This window comes from Rana temporaria, chromosome 9 (assembly GCF_905171775.1).
Source record: "Rana temporaria chromosome 9, aRanTem1.1, whole genome shotgun sequence".
Classification (NCBI taxonomy): domain Eukaryota; kingdom Metazoa; phylum Chordata; class Amphibia; order Anura; family Ranidae; genus Rana; species Rana temporaria.
In genome coordinates, this window is record NC_053497.1 from 127,650,590 (window position 1) to 127,678,137 (window position 27,548).

The following is a 27,548-nucleotide window of genomic DNA, read 5'->3' on the forward strand; positions in this document are numbered from 1 at the left end:
GAACTACAAGTCCCATGAGGCATAGCAAGACTCGGTCACAAGCATGACACCTATAGGTAGAGGCATGATGGGATTTGTAGTTTTGCAACAGCTGGAGGTCCGCTAATTGCATATCCCTGCTTTAGGTTGTCGACTACTGGAAGTGAAACCCAGGGGTCAAGATTTCCGTCCATGACCTTTTGTTTTGAAGAAGTAAAAAATCTGCTGTTTCTGAATTCACCCTTTACTAAATTTCTTGCTGACCTAGTAGCCTCCATACTTTGAGTCACTGACCCGATCGTAAGTAGATAAAGACCTTTTGACTTGGTTCTGACTGATCTGCATGCTGGTGCCAGGGCAGTGATTTTGGAAAGTTTTTTCAGCCAGACCGGTATCATTTTTAGGGTCAACATTGGCACCCTCCAGGTTTTCTTTTAAATGCCAATTGGAACCTTGTGTATTGCTACGTTGACAGCCCCCCTTTAAGAGCCCCTCTCCCACATATTGGACCTTTTTGGTACAAATCAAGGCTTTTTAAAGGCTAATTGGATAAATGGCAGAGCTGTAACATGTAGGATAATGTATGCAGGCTTTGTGTGATCCCCTAAGAGCTTTGTGGTCTGCCTGGAACCCCCCACCCATCCATTAGTCTCCTTGAGTCGGAATCAAATTTATAATTTATAGCCCTTGGTGTCCGCTCTATTTTCGGTCTGCAGTAAGCTCCATTGTGCAAGTGGAAATCCTCAGTTTAATGCATTGCTGACATTTTTTCTGCCTTTCGTCGCTTTTTGTTACCCTATTCTACACAATAAGATCTTTTAATGAATGGGCTGCATCTGTATCCCTTTTTTGCAAATCTCTTTCCCTAGTTTTGTTATTTTTGGTTCTCCATTCTATCACCATAGCGATTTCTGCAAGGGTGAGTTCAAAAATGTGCCATCTGTTGTATTTTTGGGAGGATAATTGACCCACAGCTGTTCAAATGAGCATTAGCTCATCGCAAAAACCTTCATAAATTAAAGTGCTTTAACCAATCTGCTTCTCCCTAACTGGCAATCATGGCACTGAAAGGGTGAAGCAGATTCATTGCTAGAGGCAGCATGAATATTTTAGTTTTTAGCAATTTAAAGGACCACTCCACCCAAAAGTGATGGTGTACATTGATGTGGTCTACTTTGATGGTTAGTGCAGGATATAAGCATTTGCCAATCCATCAACATTGATAGTATTGGACAGTGAGGATGGCTCAGAAATGATGCATTGGTATTGGAAGATGAGTGCATATGCAATGTACCTAAGAAGTGTCAAAAGTTCAAGCCCTGATTCAAAGGCCTCTGATGCAACACTTGAGCTGTTAAAGAGAATCTGTGGGGATGGCAATATGTCCGCTGCCTCACCCCATGTAAAAAACAGACTGAAGTGTGAATTTTGAGTCTTTGTACTCTTCCCAAGCACAATGGCATTCTAATGTCCTAGATTTGGTGGCCAAGTGAGGTGCACCCTTGGATGTGGTGGCCAAGTGAGGTGCACCCTTGGATGTGGTGGCCAAGTGAGGTGCACCCTTGGATGTGGTGGCCAAGTGAGGTGCACCCTTGGATGTGGTGGCCAAGTGATGAGGTGCACCCTTGGATGTGGTGGCCAAGTGATGAGGTGCACCCTTGGATGTGGTGGCCAAGTGAGGTGCACCCTTGGATGTGGTGGCCAAGTGAGGTGCACCCTTGGATTTGGTGCTCCTTTAAATTGGTGGGAGAAGGGCCCCATTAAACTGATGGTCAGTGGGAAGAATGCTTCTTGCAGTGGTGGTCAGTGGAAATAATGATCCCATTACAGATGGCTGAAAAGATTATTGGTGTTGGTGGTTACTTTTTTTTTATTTATTTTTTTATACATATATATTATTACATTTCATTATCTCAGAATTTCCATCACTTGTGTGGGTGTTGTAATTTTTTTTTTTTTTTGTCCTTTTGCTAATTGCTTGTTTATACTGTTTCAGCCAGTTTCATGATGACTTTGATCACTCCCACACATGCATGTTATTACAGGCAGGGTGATGATTTGCTAATTGGAATATTTGTTCAGTGTAGTGTCTGAGTCAGTCAAATGGTTGACATCTAGCAGTTCCAGATCTGTGCCCTCCACTTCTTCCCTGGGCAGTTTTTTTTTTTCTAGTACTGCATCCTCATTGCAATATGGTGAATATAACTGTATAAAATGTAACAAGTGACATTGCAATATAGTTCTGTGAAAATAAACCTTCTGATGCACTGGGGTCTTCACTGCTAGTGTGCACCAACAGCCATGCAGATGTATTAAGATAAAAAGCCTTCAGTGTGCAGCAGAACCCCTAATACTTACCTGATGTCCTCAAGTGTCTCAGCCGTCTGAGATTCTTTTTCCTGATTGGCTCCCGCTGCTGTAAAACATATTTTAAAAATCAGCTAGCCAATCAGGGGGAGAGAAGGGGGGGGGGCTCCGTGTCTGAATGGATACACAGAGCAGTGACTAAGCTTGGTGGCCCCTATAACAAGCTGCTTGCTGTGGGGGCACTGAACAGGAGGGAGGAGCCAGGATCACAGAAGAGGGACCCAAGAATAGGAGGGTCCAGGCTGCTCTGTGCAAATCCACTGCAACAGGGTGGGTAAGTATGACATGTTTGTTATTTTTTTTATAGGGGATAAAAAACGCACCTTTTCAATTACTTTATTGTACTGAAGTCAGACCCGGCCAGACAACTAGCAGTTTCAGAAGGAGACAAAAAATTGCAACTCCTTTGTATCTCTCATAAGAAGTTACCTTTTAAGATTTGAAAGTGCTGCTGTTAAAAATTGAAAGGACGTGTTCACTGGCAGAGTTAATTACAACAGTTTAATTTTATTATGATTAGCAAATACACTTACAAGTTTTAGCTACGGACATGTAAAATGGTTTTAGGTTGATTTTTTATTTAGAATTTTGTATAAAACTTGTTTCACAAACAAAGTTATATCCATGGTAGGTTTTATAAAGCGAGTAATGCAGAACATGTTTACATTCTGACTCTCTCCTATTGAATGGAAAAGAGTACCGCTCCAAGCCCTGCGACCTATGCTGTGCTCCTGCCCTGTAGTACCGACAGGTGCAGACTCTGCGCTGATCCGTGGAAAAAAGAAATGTTCCTGGACTGCCGCACTCTGATAGGCGATTTATTGAAACACGAAAAACAAAGGTGCAATCAGCGCAAATATATATATATATATATATATATATATATATATATATATATAGAGAGAGAGAGAGAGAGAGAGAGAGAGAGAGAGAGAGAGAGAGAGAGAGAGAGAGAGAGAGAGAGAGAGAGAGAGAGAGAGAGAGAGAGAGAGAGAGAGAGAGAGAGAGAGAGAGAGAGAGAGAGAGAGAGAGAGAGAGAGAGAGAGAGAGAGAGAGAGAGAGAGAGAGAGAGAGAGAGAGAGAGAGAGAGAGAGAGACCAGGGTTCAGATCACCAGTAATGCCAGCTGAACACAACAGGATAATCGCAAAATCCAAGGAGATACAGAAAATATAAGAGAATAGTGCAGCGCAAAACTTAAACAAATAATACACTAGTGTTATGAATATAGCGGCAAAAAAAATATATATATATTATTAATAACAGTCCAGAAGTGCCTGATGTAAATGAATCTTCACCACGTGATAAAACGCCAAACTTAAAGTGATCCCTCCACCGCTAGAGATGGGTACTCTCACCTTCGCAAGTGGACCACTGAATTAACAGATGGTAAATTAAGCAGGTATCACAATAACCAGGAAACCAGGCTGATGAATCAGATCCTCATAAGGCAACCAAAACTTATGGACAGGAACATGGAAAAGATAATCGCAGAACTAAGTGCTCACTGTTAAACTAGGTAGATTTTATTTAACAGGCTTAAAAAGTCAGGCTACTCACATTTGACCAGACAAAAAATGGCATTTCAGAAGTACAATCGTCTGTGTATCAAGGACGGCAGATGAGCAACGTAGTATACAGGCTCCTGAACCCCCAGGTGCGTTGCGTTGTTCAACTTCCTCAGCGGGGAAGATTGAAACAAAATGAACAAAGGATAAAATCCAAAGCTGTATAACATCCAAAAATTCATGCAACACTGCAATCAATGGTAGAAAGTGGACATAGGGGACAAAAAAGCTAGCATGTTTCACATCATGGATAGATGCTTAGTCATAGCTCTCTCCTATTGAAGTTCTGTACAGAGCCTTCTAAACAGAGCAGGGAAGGATGGTGAGAGGTGGGTCAACCCTTGGCTTATTAAGCATGTGTGTGTGAAAATTCAGCTTGTGCTTCTGAGCTCTGTGAACTAATTGCTAAATCAATACAAAACATTCATATACAATATGGATATTCTTCTGACTTTTTTTTTTCTGTCCATACATAATATATTCAAAACCCCTATGCATTTCCTTAAAATCAAAACCGGAGCATCACCACATGGCATATAAACTACAGCGTACAGTTTTCTAAGAATTGGGAGAAGTGGGGATATATATATATATATATATATATATATATATATATATATATATATATATATATATATATATATATATATATATATATATATATATATATATAAATACATTTTTTTTTCCCCGAAAAGCTTGCAAAAGATGGACACTCCCTGCCCCAAACCCCCACCACTCCCAGTTACACAGGCCAATTAATAGACAAAATCCGGTAAAGATTAAAACCAAACACAAGAAGATCTCCAACTAGCACCATAGTGCTAAGGAGATTGTGAGGATTAATAAGGAAAAAGGGGGCGCAAGGGCCTATTGCACAGGTGTCAAATCCGGCCCTCCAGGCTATTTTATGTGACCCTCGCACCTCTCCAGACCTCCTTTGGTCCTTCTCCAGACCCTGTACTTTCTGCTTTCAAGCAATGCATCCAGCTTCTTCCCAGCAGCAGCATAAGGAAAGGGGGGTGCACTGTGATGTAAGGGAGAGTGGGGGACTCGACTTCTGATAGTGGGGTGGCTCTTGACATCTAATGTACAGGGAGGGGATGCACTGGACAATAAAACCAGGCCCAAGTGGCAGGGTAGCCCTCAATGTGGAATGTGTCCATACACCCCGGCGTCACTGAGAGTAGCCAGCTAACGTGTTTCCAGGGACGAACCCTCTTCATCAAAGCAAAGGCTAGTCTACATGTCGCATCTCTTTTTATATATGATGGATGCACCTTTAATTTTAAGCACCCTTAATTGGACACACCCTTTCAAACCTTCTCCAGAAGGGGAGGTGCCAATTTCAACAGCAGGCAGGAAAACCTGGCCTGAAAGCAACTTAAATGTTTTTCCTTTAGGAAAAGTGATGGGAAATCTCTTTAACGGGGATGCAAAAAAAAACATATTTTTTTAGTAGAATGTGGAGGAACTTTAGTGTCCAACACTGTTTGTATTGCTATCCATGCCATCTTTTGCCAATGAAGGTTGCTCGCAGTGACCAGAAATTATGAAAAATCGATGAATTCACAAATTTACACACGGGTCAATTGGGTGAAAAGTTCAAGGCAATGTGTTACAAGGTTGATAAATGGTCCATATGTTTTTATAGATGCCTCTTTGTCAAATACAAGATGAATAGGTAAGAAGGCAAGCTGGCATTCTGGATCAATAAGTGACCATTGCAAGCTATGCATCTTCCAAAGGAGACTATAAAGAAAGTTGGTTTGCTCTGTCCATTAACAATGATTAGGTAGTGTTAGTTTGTCTGAAGGCCGAGTCCAGCCTCTCGAGATTTCCTCTGCCCTGGCATGAGAAAATTGATTGATTTTCTCAACCAAAATGATGCAATGGAGCGGGTTTCCAAATACATCCAGTAACTGGAGAACTGCAGAGTTTGCATATTAGCGGTTGGATAGGGACAATTGGTAAAATGAAGGGTAAGGTAACTGTACTGGATAATCCTGTTTGTTCTTTTCCTCCCACACACAGCCATAGGAGGTAATGAATGCAAAGCTGGAGGCTGTAAGAGAAACTTGCCTTGTTAATGGCATGCTTATCAAAGTGATGTTGTAAACTGATATTACAACTTAATGTGAATAAATAATTAATTACATTAGCAGGTAGATGTGGTTTTGGGAGTGCTGAAGATGATTTTGTTTGTTTGTTTTTTAACAATTGTCCTGCCCTGTTACCACATTCATTGGTATTGCAAGAAATTGTGCGCAAGTAAATCCTAAAAATCCTGTGTGTGTGTGTGTGTGTGTGTGTGTGTGTGTGTATTTTTTATATATATATATATATATATATATATATATATATATATATATATATATATATTAGTACAGACCAAAAGTTTGGACACACCTTCTCATTCAAAGAGTTTTTTTTTTATTTTCATGACTATGAAAATTGTAGGTTCACACTGAAGGCATCAAAACTATGAATTAACACATGTGGAATTATACAGAACAAAAAAGTGTGAAACTGAAAATATATTTCATATTCTAGGTTCTTCAAAGTAGCCACCTTTTGCTTTGATTACTGCTTGGCAAACTCTTGGCATTCTCTTGATGAGCTTCAAGAGGTAGTCACCTGGCGCAGCACCCCATCACTCTCCTTCTTGGTCAAATAGCCCTTACACAGCCTGGAGGTGTGTTTGGGGTCATTGTCCTGTTGAAAAATAAATGATGGTCCAACTAAACGCAAACCGGATGGAATAGCATGCCACTGCAAGATGCTGTGGTAGCCATGCTGGTTCAGTATGCCTTCAATTTTGATTAAATCCCCAACAGTGTCACCAGCAAAGCACCCCCCACACCATCACACCTCCTCCTCCATGCTTCAGGGTGGGAACCAGGCATGTAGAGTCCATCCGTTCACCTTTTCTGCGTTGCACAAAGACACGGGGGTTGGAACCAAAGATCTCAAGTTTGGACTCATCAGACCAAAGCACAGATTTCCACTGGTCTAATGTCCATCCCTTGTGTTCTTTAGCCCAAACACTGCTTGTTGCCTTTTTTATTAGCAGTGGTTTCCTAGCAGATATTCTACCATGAAGGCCTGATTCACACAGTCTCCTCTTACCAGTTCTAGAGATGTGTCTGCTGCAAAAGGTGGCTACTTTGAAGGACCTAGAATATGAAATATATTTTCAGTTGTTTCACACTTTTTTTGTTATGTATAATTCCACATGTGTTCATTCATAGTCATGAAAATAAAGAAATCTCTTTGAATGAGAAGGTGTGTCCAAACTTTTGGTCTGTACTGTAGATACACACACACACACACACACACACACACACACACACACACACACACACACACACACACGTATATATCATACACACACGTATATATCATACACACACACACACACACACACACACACACACACACACATTTTAATAGTGTTTTTCTATTAAATGTAACTCTTTTATTATAACACAGTAACAGAATCTTATCATATGACTGGAAGAATGTGTGAGTGAAATGTAGTATCAATGACTTGGCAGACGTTACTAGAAACATTATCCAACAGAACAGCTGTTTCTGACCCAAAACAAGTAATTTAAGGGGGGAAAAAAAGAACCTTGACGCAACTAAACAAGTTTAACTAGTTGCCGAAGGGCAGCACAGTGGCTAAGTGGTTAGCACTTCTGCCTAGCAGCACTAGGGTCATCTGTTCAAATTCCAACCACGGCACTACCTGTCTGGAGTTTGTATGTTCTCCCTGTGTCTGCATGGGTTTCCTCAGGGGCAGTGGCGGTGCGTCCATAAAAGCCGCCTCCCCTTCTGCTCTCTCACTTAGATTCATTGTAAGGGAGGCAGTTACAATACATTCAATACCAGAGGGTTAGGTGGGTCCTGCTCATTGAGCTTGCGATGTAAATAGATATTTTAAGTGTGTGTGTGTTTTGTGTTTCATTTTCATTTGCTGTAGAAAAATAAAAACAAAAATGTAATGTTTTTTTAGTGTGTCCCATTTACTGCTTCAAAAATTAGTCTTGTTTGGTCATAATGGACCAGCACAAACTCTTGTATAAAGCCTAAAGTAGAATGCCAGCTAAAAAACAAAGGGGTAGATTCACGTAGGTGGGCGTAAAGTTTCCTATTTACGTTACGCCTCCACAACTTTTACAGGCAAGTGCCGTATTCTCAAAAGAAAGTTGCGGCGGCGTAGCGTAAATAGGCCCGACGTAAGCCCGCCTAATTCAAATTGTGAAGAGGTGGGCGGGAAAAGCCTAACGTAAACGGCGTAACTGTACTGCGTCGGCCGGGCGTATGTTCGTGAATTCGTATCTAGCTGATTTACATATTCTAGGCGTAAATCAGCGTACACGCCCCTAGCGGCCAGCGTAAATATGCAGTTAAGATCCGACGGTGTAAGAGACTTACGCCAGTCTGATCTAATAGAAATCTATGCGTAACTGATTCTATGAATCGGGCGCATAGATACGACCGGTCAGACTCAGAGATACACCGTCGTATCTCCTTTGTGAATCTACCCCAAATAGTTTATCTTTTATTAGACTAACAAATCCAACTTTAGCTCCAATATTCAGCTTGAATCCAAAGATTTCCCCCACAGAACTTTCTCAGACACTCTTTCTCCTCCTATGGGCATGCTCCTAGTCAGCACATGAACTGACTGGCTACCTACACTGCTTCTTCCTCTCACACTCCAGTACTGATGTACAGAGGCTGATACCAGGTCAAATGAATGTTCTTGCACCACTTGCATTTAATAAATACATTTTGTGGCATCTTTGCTACTGTCATCACTCCCTAATTCTCATTTTCAATAGAGGGGTGGGAAGCTATTTGTCGGTAAAGCAGACAGTTGTTTTATACTCAAGCAATGAGCACTGATTGATCAATGTATTCTTTATTAATTTGGTCTTTATTGTAATTCTGACTTTACTTTTCTTTCCAGTATGGCATTGTCCTAGATGCAGGCTCCTCCCACAGTGCTCTCTTCATCTACAAGTGGCCAGCTGATAAAGAGAATGACACCGGTATTGTCAGTCAGCACAGCATGTGTGATGTGAGTGGTAAGTAGAAGTCATAGTCTCAAGACTTTAAAGTGATTTGTAAAGTGCTCCTTTTTTTTTTTTTTTAAACAAAGTCATACTTGACTGCTCTGTGCAGTTGGTTTTGCACAGAGCAGTACAGATCCTTCTCTTCTCAGGTGCCTTGCGGGAGCTCCTGGCTCCTCCTTCCTGCTGGGTGCCCCCATAGCAAGCAGCTTGCAATGGGGGCACCTGAGCAGGCGCACTCCTGATCAGCAACTCTGTGTGTCTATTCGCACACGGAGCTGCGGCGCTGCCTCTGCCCCTCCGTCTCCTGATTGGCTCCTGTTGCTGCCAAAAAACAATCAGGAGTGCGAGTCCCAGGAGAGGCAAGGCTGTCATGGACATCGCTGGATCAAGAGGGGGTTCAGGTAAGCATTAGGGGGGTGGCTGAGGGAATACATGAAGCTAAAAACCTTGTGCCTTTACAACCACTTTAAGAAGGTGGGGGAAAATGTCTGTACAGTATAATAAAGAAAGAATATGTATATACTGAAGGGGGGGTTAGCCTATGTAAAGGTAATCCAATGAGGGAGTTGCAGTAGTCAAGGCAAGGGATAACCAGGGAGTGGACTAGGTGCTTGGTGGTGTCATTGGTTAGGACAGGCTTTGGATGTTGCTTTGATGTGGATAGTTCAGAGTCCAGGATTACACCTAGTACCTTGGCATGTGGGGACGGGGTTTTTCAGTGCAGCTCAAACACAAAGCCAGCAGCGTGGGTTCCAATTTAGTGTAAAAGCAACTGATTGATTTATTAACAAAAATGAATGGCACACTTACAGTTAAAATCTGGTAGATCGGCATGGTAAGCGAGGGCACCAGGACAGACGCATCAAAAGGCTAAAGTAAGTTGACGTAGCAGCAGCTCCAGATCTAATAGCGGGCATACAGGAATCCTTGCTATGACTGGTCAAAAGAACTGCCAAGGGACAGTGTCCTACAGTAGCGACTGAGGGCTGACAGAGCAAGATCCCTGTATGCCGGCTAATAGATCAGGAGCTGCTGCTACGTCAACTTAGCCTTTTGATGTGTTTGTCCTGGTGCCCTCTGCTTCCTATGCCGATCTACCAGATTTAACTGTAAGTGTGTCATTCATTTTTGTTAATAAACCAGTTGCTTTTATTGTAACTTGGATCCCGCGCTCCTGTCTTTCTGTTCTTTTGACCTGTGGAGACTCCGTTGTGGGCTAAGGGGTAAAGAGATTTGGGTGTCATTGAAAGCCATGAGGGGCTATTGGCTGGCCCAGTGAGGAGGTATATATCGAATGGGAGAGGTCCAAGAACAGAACCTGGGGGGGGGGGGGAAGCAAAATTGTAAGTGAAGCTAAAGGGTGCAGTGAGATGGGTAGTATGAGAACCAGCAAAGCATACAGTCACGAAGACCAAAGGCGTAGAGTTTTTTTTGAGGAAGGGGGGTGGCCCATTGTGTCAAAGGCAGCAGAGCGGTCCAGGAGTAGGAGTACAGAATATTATCCATTGGTTTTAGCCGTCAGTAGATCGTTTTGGGAGAACCGTTTCTGTGGAGTGCTGAGGGCAAAATCCAGACTGAATCGGATCGAGAAAATTATTCTCTGTGAGGTAATCGCTCAGTCTGTTGTAGACTAATGGGTAGATTCAGGTAGGGGCGCGATAATTTGCGGCGGCGTAGCCTAGCGTGTTTACACTACGCCGCCTTAAGTAAGAGAGGCAAGTACATGATTCTCAAGGCACTTACCTCCTTACTTAGGGCGGCGTAGTGTAAACGCGGCGGGCGTAAGGGCGCCTAATTCAAATGGGTTGGAGGGGGGCGTGTTGTATGCTAATGAGGCTTGACCTGACGTTTTTCGTTACTGCGCATGTGCCGGGCGCCTACATTTCCCAGTGCGAATTGCGGCTAAGTACGCCGTACGGGCCTATTGATTTAGACGTGGACGTAAACTACGTAAATCCCGATTCGCGGACGACTTGCGCAAACGACGTAAAAAATTCGAACCTCGTGGCGGGAACGGCGGCCATACTTTAACATTGTTATTCCACCTCATAGGTGGAATAACTTTCGGTTGCCTAAGGCCTTACGGAAACGGCGTAAAGCGACTGCGGCGGCCGGGCGTACGTTCGTGAATCGACGTAGAAACTCATTTACATATTCTATGCCGGCCGCAATGGAAGCGCCACCTAGCGGCCATCCGAAAAATTGCAATCTAAGATAGGACGGCGCAAGCCGTCGTATCTTCGATCGGTTTAAGCGTATCTCTGTTTGAGCATACGCTTAAACTTAGGTCGGCGTAGATTCTGAGTTAGGTCGGCTTATCTACTGATAAGCCGTCCTAACTCTTTGTGAATCTACCTATAGATGTTCAAGGAGTTCGGAGGAAAAGGGGAGCTAGGAGATGGACCCCACCAATCTTAACAAGTTATGCCCCAAGGAAGGCTTAATTACAAGAACCCTTTCACACTGGGGCATTTTTCAGGTTTTGAAGCGTTGAATTCACTGCACCTAAAGTGCCCCTTCCCATTAAGGCGCTTTTTTTAAACACCAAAGCGCCTGAAAAATGCCCCAGTGCGAAAGGGGTCTTAGCGGAGCTTTACCAGTGTTTTTCGGGCGTTGGCAGTGTGAAAGGGCTCTGAAAGCACTCAGGCTTTCACATTGGGATTGCAGATGAGGCTTCTTTCAGGCCCTTTTTTTAACGCCAAAGTGCCTGAAAAACGCCCCAGTGTGAAAGGGGTCTAAGGGTGACTAGTGCATGTTTTGGAGAGTTGGGGGGGGGGGGGTGATGCCAGAAGAGAGGGTGTGATTGAAGATGTGAGTTAGAGAGTGTAGGATAGAGCCAGAGGATGAATTCAAATACTCTGTGTGGCCACACCTCCTATCAAATGTGAGGGAGGGGACAGGCGTAACATGTCAGCATGGCTTCTACTGGCTCTCTGGTGAGACAAGCAAATTAGCAATTTCATATAGCATTGCCTGTTGCAGAAATTTGAGATTTTTTTTATATATACAGATATATACTGTATGCAGGCAGCCTTGACATTAGAAACCTGGATCATTTTTCAAGTTGGAAGTTTCAACAGTAAGTTTTCGTTTTTATGTGCTCTGTTGCAGCTGGCCTTTGGAAATATCTTATCTCTGCTTTGTGTCGGCGGATGAGTTATGAGCACATAGCTGCATATACCAGATCACATGCTTTTATAAACATGCTTCGGAGGCTAAAAGCAAATTCTTTCTTTCTTTCTTTCTTTCTTTCTTTCTTTCTTTCTTTCTTTCTTTCTTTCTTTCTTTCTTTCTTTCTTTCTTTCTTTCTTTCTTTCTTTCTTTCTTTCTTTCTTTCTTTCTTTCTTTCTTTCTTTCTTTCTTTCTTTCTTTCTTTCTTTCTTTTTCTTTCTTCTTTTCTTTCTTTCTTTCTTTCTTTCTTTCTTTCTTTCTTTCTTTCTTTCTTTCTTTCTTTCTTTCTTTCTTTCTTTCTTTCTTTCTTTCTTTCTTTCTTTCTTTCTTTCTTTCTTTCTTTCTTTCTTTCTTTCTTTTTCTTTCTTTCTTTTTCTTTCTTTCTTTCTTTCTTTTTTTTTTTTTTTTTTTTTCTTTTCTTTTCTTTCTTATCAAATGTATGTTTCCCATTTTTATATTTTTCCAGATTCTGGCGAAATAGGAGGGTGTCGTGTAGTGCTCTAGGAATGTGCCCCATATAAAGTGCCTATTAACCTATAGTATGTAATATGTGTTGTCTTTGCAGGCCCCGGGATATCCAGCTACTGGATGACTCCCCCAGATGCAGGAAAGAGCTTGGAAAAATGTCTAAACCAGGCAGTAAAAGATGTCCCAGCTAGCAGACATGCGATTACCCCCCTGTACCTGGGGGCCACTGCTGGCATGAGACTTTTGAAGTATGTATGAGCTGATGGCCAACTGTGTGCATGACAGGTTTTCTGTGTGTACAGTTGAAACCCCCTTTCCTAACATATGTAAATCCAGAAGTAGCTACAGGGGAAAAAAATACTGGTACTGGAGGCTTGTTAACTAAAAATATAGTAACCCATAGCAACCAGCCAGTTTTCTGCTTCTGATAGCCGGACAGAGTGAGATTGGGCCAAATCTTCAAAAGAGATACGAAGGCGGAACTGCTGTTCAGCCTGCTTATCTCTGTGCCTAACTTTGGAAACGATCCTCAAAAGGATTTTTCCAAAGTTAGGCAGAAGATCTGACATCTGTAAGACACTTGCACTGTCAGATCTTAGGATGCAGTACCGCATCCGCCGCTGGGGGCATTTCTCATTGAAATGCCGCTTTGCATATGCAAATGAGGACTTAAGCAGATCCACAAAGCTTTTAAGCATTGTGGTTTCTGCGTAAGTTTCCGATTTGCTTGCACAAAATTAGGGCTGGTTTTACAATGTGGAAAGTTAGTCCACCATGTAAAACCAGACCTTTTTTTCGATCGCCGCGTGTTTTTTTTTTAAATTAGAATTTTTTTTCCCGGCGCGTATTTTTTTTTTTTTTTAACCCGTCGCAACTTTATTGTCCCGTCGCAATCCACAAAGCCCGGCGTAAATTACGTTCGTGCGCTGCACGTCGGGAAAATTACGTCACACGCATGCGCAGTACGGCCGGCGCGGGAGCGCGCCTCATTTAAATTGTAATCGCCCCCTCGAGAAGACGACCGCCTTGCGACGGAGGCACTTAAGTTACACAGCGTGTAATTTCTAGGTAAGTGCTTTGAAGATCGGGCACTTAGGTAGAAATTAACGCCTGTGTAACTTAACTGCTGAAAGTTAAGTTAGGCGGCGTTTTTGAGAATTTGGCCCATTATTTCTGATTGTCTGGCTGCTCCTAGGAAATTCTTGACCCTGTGGGGTTGATTTACTAAAACTGGAGAGTGCAAAATCTGGTGCAGCTGTGCGTAGGAGCCGAATGGTTTCCAAACTTCTTTGCTCTCTCCAGTTTGGGTAAATCTCCTAATTGTAAGACTCCACAGACTTAAAGGAAACCTGTACTGAGGGAACTATATATGCTACAAAATTGAGTCGTTTAGAGCCATATACATGTCTTCAAAATGTATATTCGATAGTCGTTTCAACATATAGGGTTGAACTGTAATTTCATTGATCAATTCAGTATGGCACACTAGGAACATTGTGAAATGCGGTAAATAAAATGAGCTAGCTAAGTTAACTGCTAGAATAACTTTCTAATGTTTTTGAAGTGAAGTTCTAGAGAGCTTTTACTACCAAGCAAAAATCTGGCTCTAGGCTTATCTATTTAAATGTTATGTTTATTGTTGGGAAACGTCTGCTTTGGAGACCACCCAAGATCCTGATCCAAGTGCTGTCATCCTACCAAACAATACACCACCCCTCATATATTTATGTATTTTTTGGGCCAAACGTAACCCTGTACAGTTTAAAAGTTCATTCTCCAAGGGGGTTGCCTGCCACTCTTCTGCCAGCGTAGGCAATAGTTTATGGAAAAATTCCAGGTTGTAGGTTGGATGAGTACCTTCTCCTTTCATGGGCTGGGAGCAAGTGGCATGATGTTATGTTAAAGTCTGCAACATCGTTGCTTTATAGAGAAACTACTGGCAAACTTCTAGGACAGTGATGGTGAACCTTGGCACCCCAGATGTTTTGGAAGTACATTTCCCTTGATGCTCAACTACACTGCAGAATGCATGAGCATCATGGGAAATGTAGTTCCAAAACATCTGGGGTGCCAAGGTTCACTATCACTGTTCTAGGAGATATATTAATCAAGTCTATACAGAGCTATTTGTCTGTCTATACAAATCTAGATGCAGGCAAAAATATATTTTATATATGTGTATGTGTGTGTGTGTGTGTGTGTGTGTGTGTGTGTGTGTGTGTGTGTGTGTATGTATGTGTGTGTGTATATATATATATATATATATATATATATATATATATATTAGTACAGACCAAAAGTTTGGACACACCTCATTTAAAGAGTTTTCATTAATATGAAAATTGTAGATTCACACTGAAGGCATCAAAACTTTATATAAAAATAAATAAAATCTATTTCATATTCTAGGTTCTTCAAAGTAGCCACCTTTTGCTTTGATTACTGCTTGGCACACTCTTTGTATTCTCTTGATGAGCTTCAAGAGGTAGTCACCTGGCGCAGCACCCCATCCGTTCACCTTTTCTGCGTCGCACAAAGACACGGGGGTTGGAACCGAAGATTTCAAGTTTGGACTCATCAGACCAAAGCACAGATTTCCACTGGTCTAATGTCCATTCCTTGTGTTCTTTAGCCCAAACAAGTCTCTTCTGCTTGTTGCCTTTCTTTAGCAGTGGTTTCCTAGCAGATATTCTACCATGAAGGCCTGATTCACACAGTCTCCTCTTACCAGTTCTAGAGATGTGTCTGCTGCAAAAGGTGGCTACTTTGAAGAACCTAGAATATGAAATATATTTTCAGTTGTTTCACACTTTTTTGTTATGTATAATTCCACATGTGTTCATTCATAGTTTTGATGCCTTCAGTGTGAATCTACAATTTTCATAGTCATGAAAATAAAGAAAACTCTTTGAGTAGGTGTCCAAACTTTTGGTCTGGTATGTATGTATATATATATATATGTATATATCTGCTATGTATATATCTGCTATATATATATATATATATATATATATATATATATATATATATATATATATATAGCACTTAACCCCCGGACCATGTTGCTGGTCAAAGACCAGGCCACTTTTTGCGATTCGGCACTGCGTCGCTTTAACTGACAATTGCGCAGTCATGCGACGTGGCTCCCAAACAAAATTGGCGTCCTTTTTTCCCCCCACAAATAGACCTTTCTTTTGGTGGTATTTGATCACCTCTGCGGTTTTTCGTTTTTGCGCTATAAACAAAAATAGAGCGACAATTTTGAAAAAAATGAATATTTTTTGCTATAATAAATATCCCCCAAAAATATCTGAAAAAAAACAAAACAATTTTTTTCCTCCAGTTTAGACCGATACGTATTCGTCTACATATTTTTTGTAAAAAAAATCGCAATAAGCGTTTATTGATTGGTTTGCGCAAAAGTTATAGCGTTTACAAAATAGGGGATAGTTTTATGGCATTTTTCTTAATATTTTTTTTACTAGTAATGGCGGCGATCAGCGATTTATTTATTTTATTTATTTATTTATTTTGGTACTGCGACATTATGGCGGACACTTTTGACACATTTTTGGGACCATTGGCATTTTTATAGTGATCAGTGCTATAAAAATGCATTGATTACTATAAAAATGGCGGTGAAGGGACTAACACTAGGGGGCGAGGAAGGGGTTAATCATGTTCTCTGGGTGTGTTGTAATTGAAAGGGGGGGGGGGGTAGACTGACATGGGGAAATGACAAATCGCTGTTCATACATTGTATGAACATACGATCTGTCATTTCCCCCCCTGACAGGACCGGGAGCTGTGTGTTTACACACACAGCTCCCGGTTCTCGCTCTGTAACAAGCGATCGCGGGTCCCCGGGCACGCGCGTCGGTGTCAGGGGTGAGCGGGGGGCGCGTGCCCCTATTGGCTCCTGGGAGAGGTGACGTATAGCTACAAGCTCTCGCCCAGCAGAGCCGACCTGCCGCCGTATAACTGCGGCGGCTGGTCGGCAAGCCGTTAAAGTGGTTGTAAACCCACTTTTTTGACTTTTGCCTACAGGTAAGCCTATAATAAGGCTTACCTGTAGGTATAAAGAATATCTCCTAAACCTGTACGGTTTAGGAGATATTCCCCTCGCAATGCGCCGCTGATTGCAGCGGCGCATGCGCAGGGGGGATCCTCGGCTGAAGGACCGGCCCCGCCGACCCATGCCAGAAAGGAAATCACATGCGCAGGAGTGACGTCATCGCCGCTCCAGCCAATCACAGCGCTGGAAGACACGCTCAGCGTGGACCAGGTAAGTTCCCTACCTCGTTCCGAGGTAAGTATTTCATAATGAGCTAATATGCGGTGCATACTAGCTCATTATGGCTTTTTCCTTGCAGGTGTAAAAAAAATAAAAAAAATTAATATGCGGGTTTACAACCGCTTTAATGTATCCAGCACTTACATAGACATGGTAAAGTTCGGGAGACTGGTGTAGTCCTGGCTGACGGTTAATCCAGAGCCGAGAGAAATGCATTCAGGGCAGAACCATCTAATCCAGACTTCTGTAGCCGCTCAGAGCCGGGGAGAGCCGACTATGTCCGTGGTGTTGGATGGCAGCTAGGCTGGAGTCTCGTGTGCTGGCGTGTGACGTCAGCTGGACGGAAACAGAGGGGAACCACAACGCCTTTCAGAGCATGCGCAAGCCGGGGAACGGACATGCGCGCTCCTTTCTCAAGTGTGGGATCCCCTTTTAGGATTTGTAGGCCCCAGCCAGCATAGCTGGGCCTATTCAACAGTGAAACAACTCCGGGGCAACGTGGCCCTGAAGTCCGGTACGCACACCTCGCGCCAGGAAGGACCCCCGAACAATGGCGTCTGCCCCTTAAGTACCCCTCCATGGCATGCACAGTGGGGTCACCACTCCAACAGGAACCGCTGCTGAGAAAGGACACCCAATACACCATGGTACACCTGCGTTCCAACATAAAGCCAGGATGGCAACACCACCTGCAGGCAACAAGGGGAAACTACCAAGTAGTACCACAGCCAGGACAGAGGCAAATTTGAATTAATTGTAAAGGTCTGGGTCCAAGTACTGATCCACACATCCCTTTGATTTTAAATGGCGCCCCCCCTAGATTTGGGGTGGGAGATATATATTATATATATATATATATATATATATATATATATATATATATATATATATATATATATATATATATATATATATATATATATATATATATATATATATATATATATATATATATATATATATATATATATATATATATATATAATAAAAAACCCTGTAAAAGTGCTCTCGTGTTCACTTCTTGAATACATTTTTAGATTTGTATACACAAACCAATAGCGCTGTATAGCATTGATGCTATAAGCACATAAGTGCTTATGTTGCATTTTGGATACAGCAGCTTTGGTGTTTATTTTATAGATCCAAGCGCTGGTGGATAGTATTAGAATAAACTCCTAATGGAGATTAAGATGAAAAATGTCTTCCATTTTTAGTAAAAGACAGTACAATGGGGTATGTCAGTTGTGCACATGGTCAAAACTCAACGTGTGGGAATTGTTTGGCGCTTCCATAGCTGTTTCAACTCGCTGGCCAGTATAAATGGCAAGGAACAAAAAGGGGACAAACTCCTAGTCCATTATCTCCAGCACTTTATTAAAAGTTACACAATATACTCGCAAACCAAAAGGAATGTTGGCATGACAGAGTCCAGAAGTCAGCCATTGAACCTCATGGACTAATACGGATGACTAAATCGGCTGATGTGTTTTGGGGGACAGGCCTGCTTTCTCAGAGCAATGGGTTGCTGGTCAACTAGTATTTTCACAATGGGGTCAGCAATGGCGGCTCTATTTCTTTATCAATAGGTTTACTTGAAATCATAAAAGTGCATCCTGGGTTTCAAAGTTTTATGCCCCCTACACATGATCGGAAATTCCGACAGCAAAAGTCCGATGTGAGCTTTTGAGTGGAAATTCCGACCGTGTGTATGCTCCATGGGACTTTTGCTGGTGGAATTTCCGCCAGCAAAAGATTGAGAGCTGGTTCTCAGATTTTTCCAACAGAAGAAAATAAACGGGAAAATCCGATCGTCTGTAGCAATTTCGACACGCAAAATTCAGACACGTGCTCGGAAGCATTAAACTTAATTTTCTCGGCTCGTCGTAGTGTTGTACATCACCGAGTTCTTAACGGTCGAAAGTTTAGAGAACTTTTGTGTGACCGTGTGTATGCAAGCCAAGCATGAGTGGAATTCCGTCAGAAAAACCATCCAAGATTTTTCTGACGGAAAAGCCGATTGTGTGTACGCAGCATTAGAATGTTTTGCATGACGGCACTTTTATTGTGATCACAGGTTCTCTACAATTATCTTTGTTGAAAAGAAAGCCCACCTGTTGTGTGACTCTAATTAAGATTTCCTCCTTTTTTTTTTTTTTTTTAGGCCTGATATGCAATCTTAATTTAGTAAAACAAAATCCGAGAACTTATATACTTTTTTTTTATTATTAAATGATATCTAGGTAAGGAGATATACTGTGCTACATATTGAAACTTTTGACATTTACGTTATGTGAAATTGAAGAGATGAAAACCCAGATCTCCAAACTGGAGACTGGAGTAGAGAGATGTAAATGTGTCATAATACACAAAACTAAGGTAATGTTAAAAATGCAATATAACTATTAATACATGGAATGCTTTTCATATAAAAACTACATCCATATCTACATAATGGATACATGAAACAGATATAGTGCCTTGTGGACCTTCACGGTTTTTCACATTGTTCTAAAGTTTTTTTTCAGGATTCACATGCTCTCACAATCAAAGCGATGGACATAATCTCTAAACTTTTATTACTGAACATCCAGCCTGTGCGTCCAAGGTTTATCAAGTTATATATTGTGACAGACTCACCTGGGACAGAGGCTTTTGGAGGGAACTGAAGGCTAGCCCCTTGCCTACCGACTATGTGCCCTGGCATTAGAGGAAGCTACAAGCATTTAGGAAGATGTCCTGTTATGCAATGCAAAAGGGACATTATTACATTTAACAGTCAAGAAGGCCATAATGGTCTCTAACCAGCTTGGGACTCAATGGACAGCCCTGGGTCTTCTGTTGCCTACTAGTCTGAGAAGGGGGAGATCAGTTTTTTTTTTTTTTATGTGTTTATTGTACTAACTCGCCTATTTTTGTCTGCTAGCAAACTATTATGTGATGTGTGACCTTGGGGTCGCGAAGTCTGATCTGGAGTGGGATATCTGATTTACATTGTCTCAGTGGCTAGTTGTTTAACTAAATGTTTATAGTTTGTTAGCTATTTCTTAGTTATGTTATATTCTTGCCTACAATTTGTATTGTTGGGTTATTATGATCATGAGGGGATGTCTTCCTGTAGGGTATACAGTATGTGTCCAGGGGCGGACTGACAACTCATGGGGCCCCCGGGCAATAGAAGACTATGGGGCCCCTGGGCTTACAGATGGCCACCACGCCAGGAGGCAGTGCAGAGGCGGGGCAGCTAAAATCTTGGGATTTTCACATCCGAAGCATGTTGGTTTCAAACATATCAGGGACAGATGTAAAAAAAAACATAGATTTTTTACATACTGTGCCTGGTTTTACTGAGCCTGGCAACCCTGATGGGGCCCCCTAGTGACATGGGGCCCTCGGCAGTGCCCGAGTGACTCAATGGTCAGTCCGCCCCTGTATGTGTCTGAGTTTCGATAAACAGTCAATTGGGCTGTGTACGATCTTTGGGGTTAAAAGGGCTGGTATTGGCTTTTAGTCTGCTCGGAATGGTTTGGAGGGCAGGAGGTGCTGGTTGGTGGACAGAAGCACCTAGTCAGGGTGCCCAAGTGGTTCTGACACATATATCAATGCATAGTAGTAGGTATCAAGAAAACCTGGGGAATGCCCAGGGAAAAACCAAGCCTACTTACTGACCAGTTCGCAGAACAATCAATTAACCTGTCTAACAGTATGCGTTAAAAACAGGGGTTTTGTCCGCACGCATTTGCAAATGCATGCGTGAGCCACAGAGCCGCGCCATGGCACCCTGTAATCTGTGGTCCTAACACTAAACAATGAGTGTCCCCACAATGGAGGCACATGCATTCTGATGGATAGATTAAGTAGGTATCTCAAATGTTGGCCAGGATGGGGAAACTTTTTTTTTTTTTTCAATATCCAAGGTTGAAAGATGCTCCCATATGGTCAGGGATGAACAGAGCTGTTTCCAAGTGGCGGAACAAAAAAGTGTAGGGGGAACCTACAGCAAGTTACTAAAGTCTGATATACTAGGATGTGCAATTCCATTTTTTTCTACAGGGGGGAAAATAACTGCCATGCACTGCCCACCAAACACCCAAAATAATGGTGGATCAAATTGTTTTAAAATCTATTGATGTACAACTTGATAAACCTTGGATGCACTGGCTGGATGTTCAGTTTGGAGATCTGGGGCTTCATCTCTTCAATCTATGATAATGGAAAACCACAGAAACTGTAAAAGTATAGTGACCCAGCTGATACAAATTACTGACTTCTTTTTGCCCACAGCTTGACTGATGCCAAGGCCTCTGATGAAGTTCTGCAGGCTGTCAGTACCACACTGAAGTCCTACCCTTTTGATTTTCGAGGGGCAAAGATCTTGTCTGGCCAGGATGAAGGTGTGTTTGGCTGGGTGACCGCCAACTATCTCCTTGAAAACTTCATCAAGGTAAAAAGATTTTGACATTTAAAGGCCTCTCTGCCCATAATATTTCAAAACTGGGTGGAATACTGTAGACTAATGCACTGTACACACGATAGGTTAGTCTGATGAAAACGGTCTGATGGACCGTTTTCATCAGACTAACCTATCGTGTGTGGGCCCCATATGTTTTTTATCCATCAGTCAAAAAAATAGGAACTTGTTTTAAAATTATCTGATGGATAAAAAAACCTATAGAAAAAAATGATCGTCTGTGGGTATGTCCATCGGTTAAAAATCCACGCATGCTCAGAATCAAGTCGACGCATGCTTGGAAGCATTGAACTTCATTTTTTTTCAGGACGTCGTTGTGTTTTACATCACCGCGTTCTGACACAATCGTTTTTTTAACTGATGGTGTGTAGGCACAACTGATCATTAGTCAGCTTCATCGGATATCTGATAGAAAAATCCATCAGACCGTTTTCATCAGACTAACCTATCGTGTGTACAGGGCATAAGTTGGCCAAGTCCGTGACAGCCAGATACCATGTGAGCTTTGCCTAGGCTTTAGGTCCTAGTAGGAAGCTCTGCAGCAGCAGATTTTTATTGGTACTAACACAAACTAATAATGGTTTTAATGTGTGCTTCATGTATGAATTTCAATGATTGTGTTACTCTAAGGGCTTATTGCCAGGTCTATTATGCTATTAGTGTGTAGTAGAGACAGTACTTTTTATTATGAGTAAGGTTTTGTGATGTGATTTGTTTTTTTAGACTAATCAGATTAATAGGGTGTCCATTGAAATCTGTTGGGTGTGTCTTGTGAAAAGCTCTTCTTTTGTGCGTTCTGCAGTCCATAGCCTCCAGCCCCAGTTGGCATCTTGATGTGGAAAAGGCTGGACCATCTCTATTCTATAGATCTATCATAGTTTGTGGTTGGACATGTAAAGAGTTTGGCATTCATGAAAGCATTTGTTTCTCAATGGGGCATGAATAGAGATGAGGCACCTGGACAAGTTCCCTGACTCTGTGCCAAGGTGTAAACAGATGGGAGCAGGAGAGCACAAGCAGGACGTGTTCAGTTTAAAACTCATGAGATCGCCTAACCTTGCATTGCCTTTTGTATAGGAAATTGGAACATATTCCATTGTAAAGGTTATTTGGCTTCTGATATGCTTGCACTAGCATATTTTCATGATCATATTTGTCAGTAACTTTTTCTGTATGTGTGTGTGTGTGTGTGTGTGTGTGTGTGTGTGTGCGCAGCAGTCTCGCTGAATGACTGGTTAGTAAAATAATTTGCAGGATAAATTGCTTATACATTTTTAGTGGATGCCTACTGACCTAGCACAGACCATACACTAACATCAAGCTAAGACAAGCAAAAAATACCATCACTGCTATAAGTAAAAAAAATATGGCTGCCAGCATTTGTATGTTTCTTTATAAAAAAATGTTTTATATATATATATATATATATATATATATATATATATATATATATATATATATATATATATATATATATATTTTTTTTTTTTATTATTCTATTCATTCGTCCCATGGATATGAAGGCACAGGTCTAGGAATAGTCTAGGAAAAATGGGACTCTGAGATATATTTACTCTGTTGGATTTTTGTCATCTGTTGCAAGTATTGGACTTTGTTCTGTGTTGGAAGTCAAAATAAAGTGCTCTCTCTGGAAGAATTGGGTTGCTGCTGGAAAACTACTTAATACTTAAACATCAATTATCTAACCACTATACTATTTCACTACAGTTGGAATTGGTATTTAAGGTTTCCTAGTAAAATAAATTACATTTTCACTTTTTGTCTTCTGATAATTCACTCGTCTGTGTCGTATTTCTTCTGCAGTATAGCTGGATTGGGAAATGGTTCCAGCCTAGGAAGGGTACTCTGGGAGCTATGGATCTTGGCGGGGCTTCTACCCAAATTACGTTTGAGACTGCAGACCAGATTGACAGCCCAGAGAATGAGATGAACCTGCGGCTCTATGGACAGTCCTATCGTGTGTACACACACAGCTTTCTGTGCTATGGGAGAGACCAGGTGCTGAAGAGAGTCCTGTCCAAAGTAATAAAGGTATGCTGATTTTTTTTTTCCCAAGTGAAGAATCGGTCAATGCACTTTTTTTTTAAAGGGAAACTTGAGGGTAATTTTCTTGTGTTGTTTTAAATAATGTTTGATGTATGGTTTTTCTAAACTTCTACTTACAAATAAATGTGTACATGACAAAGTATTCCCAAAACACTATGGGGTACTCAAAGACCAAGCATGGCAGGTACGATGCCCCTCATATAAACCTCGGGCTGAATCCCTGCTCTGAATCGTTAAAACTTCAGTCTAATCTACAGTATATGTTATGAGGGAGAAGTCACTGCTCTGACCCTGTATAATTTATGATTTGCCTCTATATAAATTTTGAGTTATTGAGCTCTGTAAACAGTCTTTTTACATCAAAGGCATAAATGGAGATTATGGAAAACCTGCAAAAGGAGTGGCATGTGTTGTTGGACTTTGGATCACATCAGATAAGTTTTGCGCATTCGCATAGTCTATGGTAATGCAGGACTTTTTTTATGCAAGTCAAATGCAGGCCAGGCGGAGCTGATCAATGGCAGGTCAAATGCATCCCAATCTGATGCCATTGATGCAGGCCCGGTTAAACCACCTTCTAGCTCAAAAAGCAAATCCGAAATAATATGCCATATTTCATATTTGCCTGGATAAATGTTCTAGATTTAAAAGCCATAATAAACTTTAGAGGAGCATTTATGCAAAGCAATCCTTTCCTACTGTCCTTCAAGCTCACTTTTTCTGCATGAATTGGCCTAGGATTCATTTGTACAGTAAGGTATGGAATTCTTCAGCTCCAGAGCCTGGAGAGGATGCCATTACCTGGAGAAGGAACTGTTACTGCAACTGCACCAGAGCTAAAATTGTAATGGAGCTATGTTCCCGGAGCCTGAAATTCTGCAACTGATCTTTTCACTGCTATTAAATGTGAAAACATAGAGCACTACCAACCCTACTGTACAGTAGCGGCAATGGAGCTGTTGCAGTTTAGTCATTACAACAGTTCGAGTTATGAGAGGGGTAGTTGAAAGATTTAGCACAAAAATCTAATGGCATGAGTGTTCTCATCTAATGGCATGAGTGTTCTCACCTAATGGCATGAGTGTTCTAATCTAATGGCATGATATGTTGCCACCCTGTCACATGACGCTTGTGGAGACTTGAGTGGTTGGGCTGACACATTGCACAGGCATGATCAGCGGTTGTCACAATCAGGAAGCTGCTTCAGAGGAACCATGTGCCGCTGATGCTGAGGCAAGTGGGATGTAAATACAAAGTATACAAAAACAAGAACATGGTCATAAGACCTTTTAAATTGGGCTAAACATGATAGTATACATGAATACAAATGTATGCATAGAAGTAAAATACATATTAACAATTTGATGGACATTAATAAAATACCACCAATAAACAAGAAGGGGGCAATTAATGAGCCGATCCATAATAAGTAATCATAATAAACATAGTAAATTCATAAAAGTTGTTAATGTTCATATACATGTTTGGATATACATGATTTTGGTAGATTGAAATACATGAGTGCAAAATTCATAACGGTCCACAAATTTCTTGGCATCTTTTAACTGTACACGTTTCGTGGATTAGTTTCCACTTCCTCAAGAGTAGATGCAAATATGTATATAAAAGGTGATCAAAAAAAATACCCAAGTAGTATCATATATAGAAAAATAATAACCGCTCCCAAATATAGGGGGGGGGGGGGTGATGGGGCAAAAAATAGCTGCACATACTGTAAGTTGACACAAAGTAGATGAAAAGTGATGGAGGTGATGGGCAGCTTTATGCACACTGGATGTTTTTGAAGTTGCTCTTAGGGGTGTCTGGCATTTTTTTTATTTCTGCCTCTGCCCTTGCATGTTATCCTATTTGTCCATGCACACACAGGTGCTTTGAGGCAGAAATAAAAAACTGCTGTCAAGTGCAGCAGCATTTTTTATTTATTTTTTTATTCATTTTAGTAAAAGTTTACAATAAAACCCAATAAAAACAAGCAAGGAAAAGCAAGGCAACATTCATAAAATAAGAAGAAAAAAACACAATGGGGGGGGGGGGGGGGGATAACATTTGATCTCAAACACAACATAGATACTCTTGCAAACAATCTTAGGACCTTATGACAACTATATATATATATATATATATATATATATATGGCCTCTTGCTTTGCAAAGTCCTGCGGCATGGAGCAGGTAAGTAAGGGGAAAACTTGCGGAACTTGGCTCTTAGCAAGTTTTTTCTGGGAGGTCACAGGGGACATGCCTAAAAGTTATGCATTACATCTGGCAAACCAGTCACATATCATGAAGATAGGATGGCTCTATATGTTGTTATTCCCCTTAAAAAAGTGACCTCCCTGGTAGTATTGGAAAAGCTGTGAGTGGGGCCTTTTGTGTACAAATGTATGTGTGTGTCAAGAGCTATGCTTACCTGCAAGCCTCCAGCGATGCTCTATCCAGTCCTCTTCCTCATGCCTGCAAGGCAGGCAAAACGCTGTCCTCCTCGTGTGTTTTCTGGCTGCGGTGCAGGAACAGAGAGGCCCTTCCTCATACACACCCCCCCCGTCGGCGGGCACGCGCGCGGCGCGCGTGCACGTGTTTATAGGCGCATTTGGCGCCGTTTTTGCTGGGGGGGAAGGGCGGGTCAGTGATTTAAGGAAGGGGCGGCCCTTCCTTAGATACCACAGTTCATTCAATACTATGGTTTGAGGGAGGAAGGACTGAGTGAAGCACGGGGCGCCGAGGACACACAGTGGCCGGAAAGAATACTACAGTCTTCAGAAGATTGTGGTTTAGCCTAGGAATAGGCTGTTTTTCTTTTCCATCTCATAGTCTTTAATTTGGCAATACTACTCAGGGGGATAGAATGTTTTTTCTTGCCTAGATTGAAAAAAAAAAAAAAAAAAAAAAAAAAAAAGGAAAAGAAGTTTTTTTCTTTTGAAAAAAAAAAAAAAAAAGTGTCATCTGGGGAAGAGGAAACATTTTTTATTCCCCAAACAGGTGTTTGGGCATTTAACTATTTATAAGTCCCAGGTACCAATAAGTAGCAGGTGTACCTCGGTATTGTACCATGGCATCAAAGAACAAATCAGAGGGTACAAAAGGTGGGGATTCCCCCACAGGTCTGAGGTCTCGAAAGCTATGCCGCTGCTTTCCCCACTGGAGCCGTTGGGCCATCGGGATCGGGGGCTGGAGCTGACGCAGTCAACCAATCCTAAGATGGTCACGGAGGAGGTATTACTTACCTCTTTAAATGAGATGCAGAAAAGCATGGGAAAAATAGCCGCAGCTATGCGGGAGTAAGCGGAATAGATCTCCGTCACCCGTGCGCGGACCCTCGAAGAGGAGGTCCTTTCCTCAGGGGAATTGGACGACCTCTTGGACAAGGACCAAGTAGGTTCAGGGATCGAAGATCCGGATACAGAGGAGTCTGGGGCAGTCTCCCTGAGGGAGAGCTGGTGGATTCAAGGATTGTCGGACTTGGTCCATAGGCATTCAACTTGCCAGTACCAGATCTCCAGGTATCGACGGTTTCAGCTTTGGGCTCACTGAGGGCGCCTCAAAGCAATGCTGTGTTTCCGATCCATCCTCTATTAGAGGGAATTTTGTTCCAAGATTGGAACAAGCCAGATAAGATCTTCTTACCACCTAAAAGGTTTTCTGTCCTATATCCTATGGAAGAAAAATTTTCCAAAAGGGCTACTCCTGCAGTGGACGCAGCCATCTCATGTGTTAACAAATCGTTAACATGCCCTGTAGAAAACATACAGGTTTTCAAGGATCCAGTGATAAGCGCTTGGAAGCACTACTTAAGAACTCCTTCACTACTGCAGGGGCAGTAGTACAGCCAGCTGTGGCTGCGATTGGGGTCGCTCAAGCATTATCGGATCAATTTAAGCAGATGCTTAAACTTATTCCGGCCCAGCAGGCAGAAAAATTTTCGGATGTCCCTAAGGCCATTTGTTTTACGGTAGACGCAATCAAGGATTCTATCCAGCAAGCGTCACGTTTATCGTTATCCCTTATCCATATGAGAAGACTCTTATGGTTAAAAAGCTGGGAGGCTGAGCCCCATGCAAGAAAC

At 41.9% G+C, this 27,548-nt stretch overlaps 1 protein-coding gene across 1 annotated transcript in view; it reads left to right on the top strand.

Annotated features, from left to right (window-relative positions):
* ENTPD2 (ectonucleoside triphosphate diphosphohydrolase 2) overlaps positions 1–27,548 on the top strand; it is an 80,634-nt gene that overhangs the window by 26,640 nt on the left and 26,446 nt on the right. The window contains exons 2-5 of the mRNA XM_040324462.1: positions 8,892–9,009; positions 12,734–12,884; positions 21,212–21,371; positions 23,223–23,450. Of these exons, the coding sequence (XP_040180396.1) occupies positions 8,892–9,009; positions 12,734–12,884; positions 21,212–21,371; positions 23,223–23,450 (657 nt within the window). The remainder of the gene's footprint in view (positions 1–8,891; positions 9,010–12,733; positions 12,885–21,211; positions 21,372–23,222; positions 23,451–27,548) is intronic.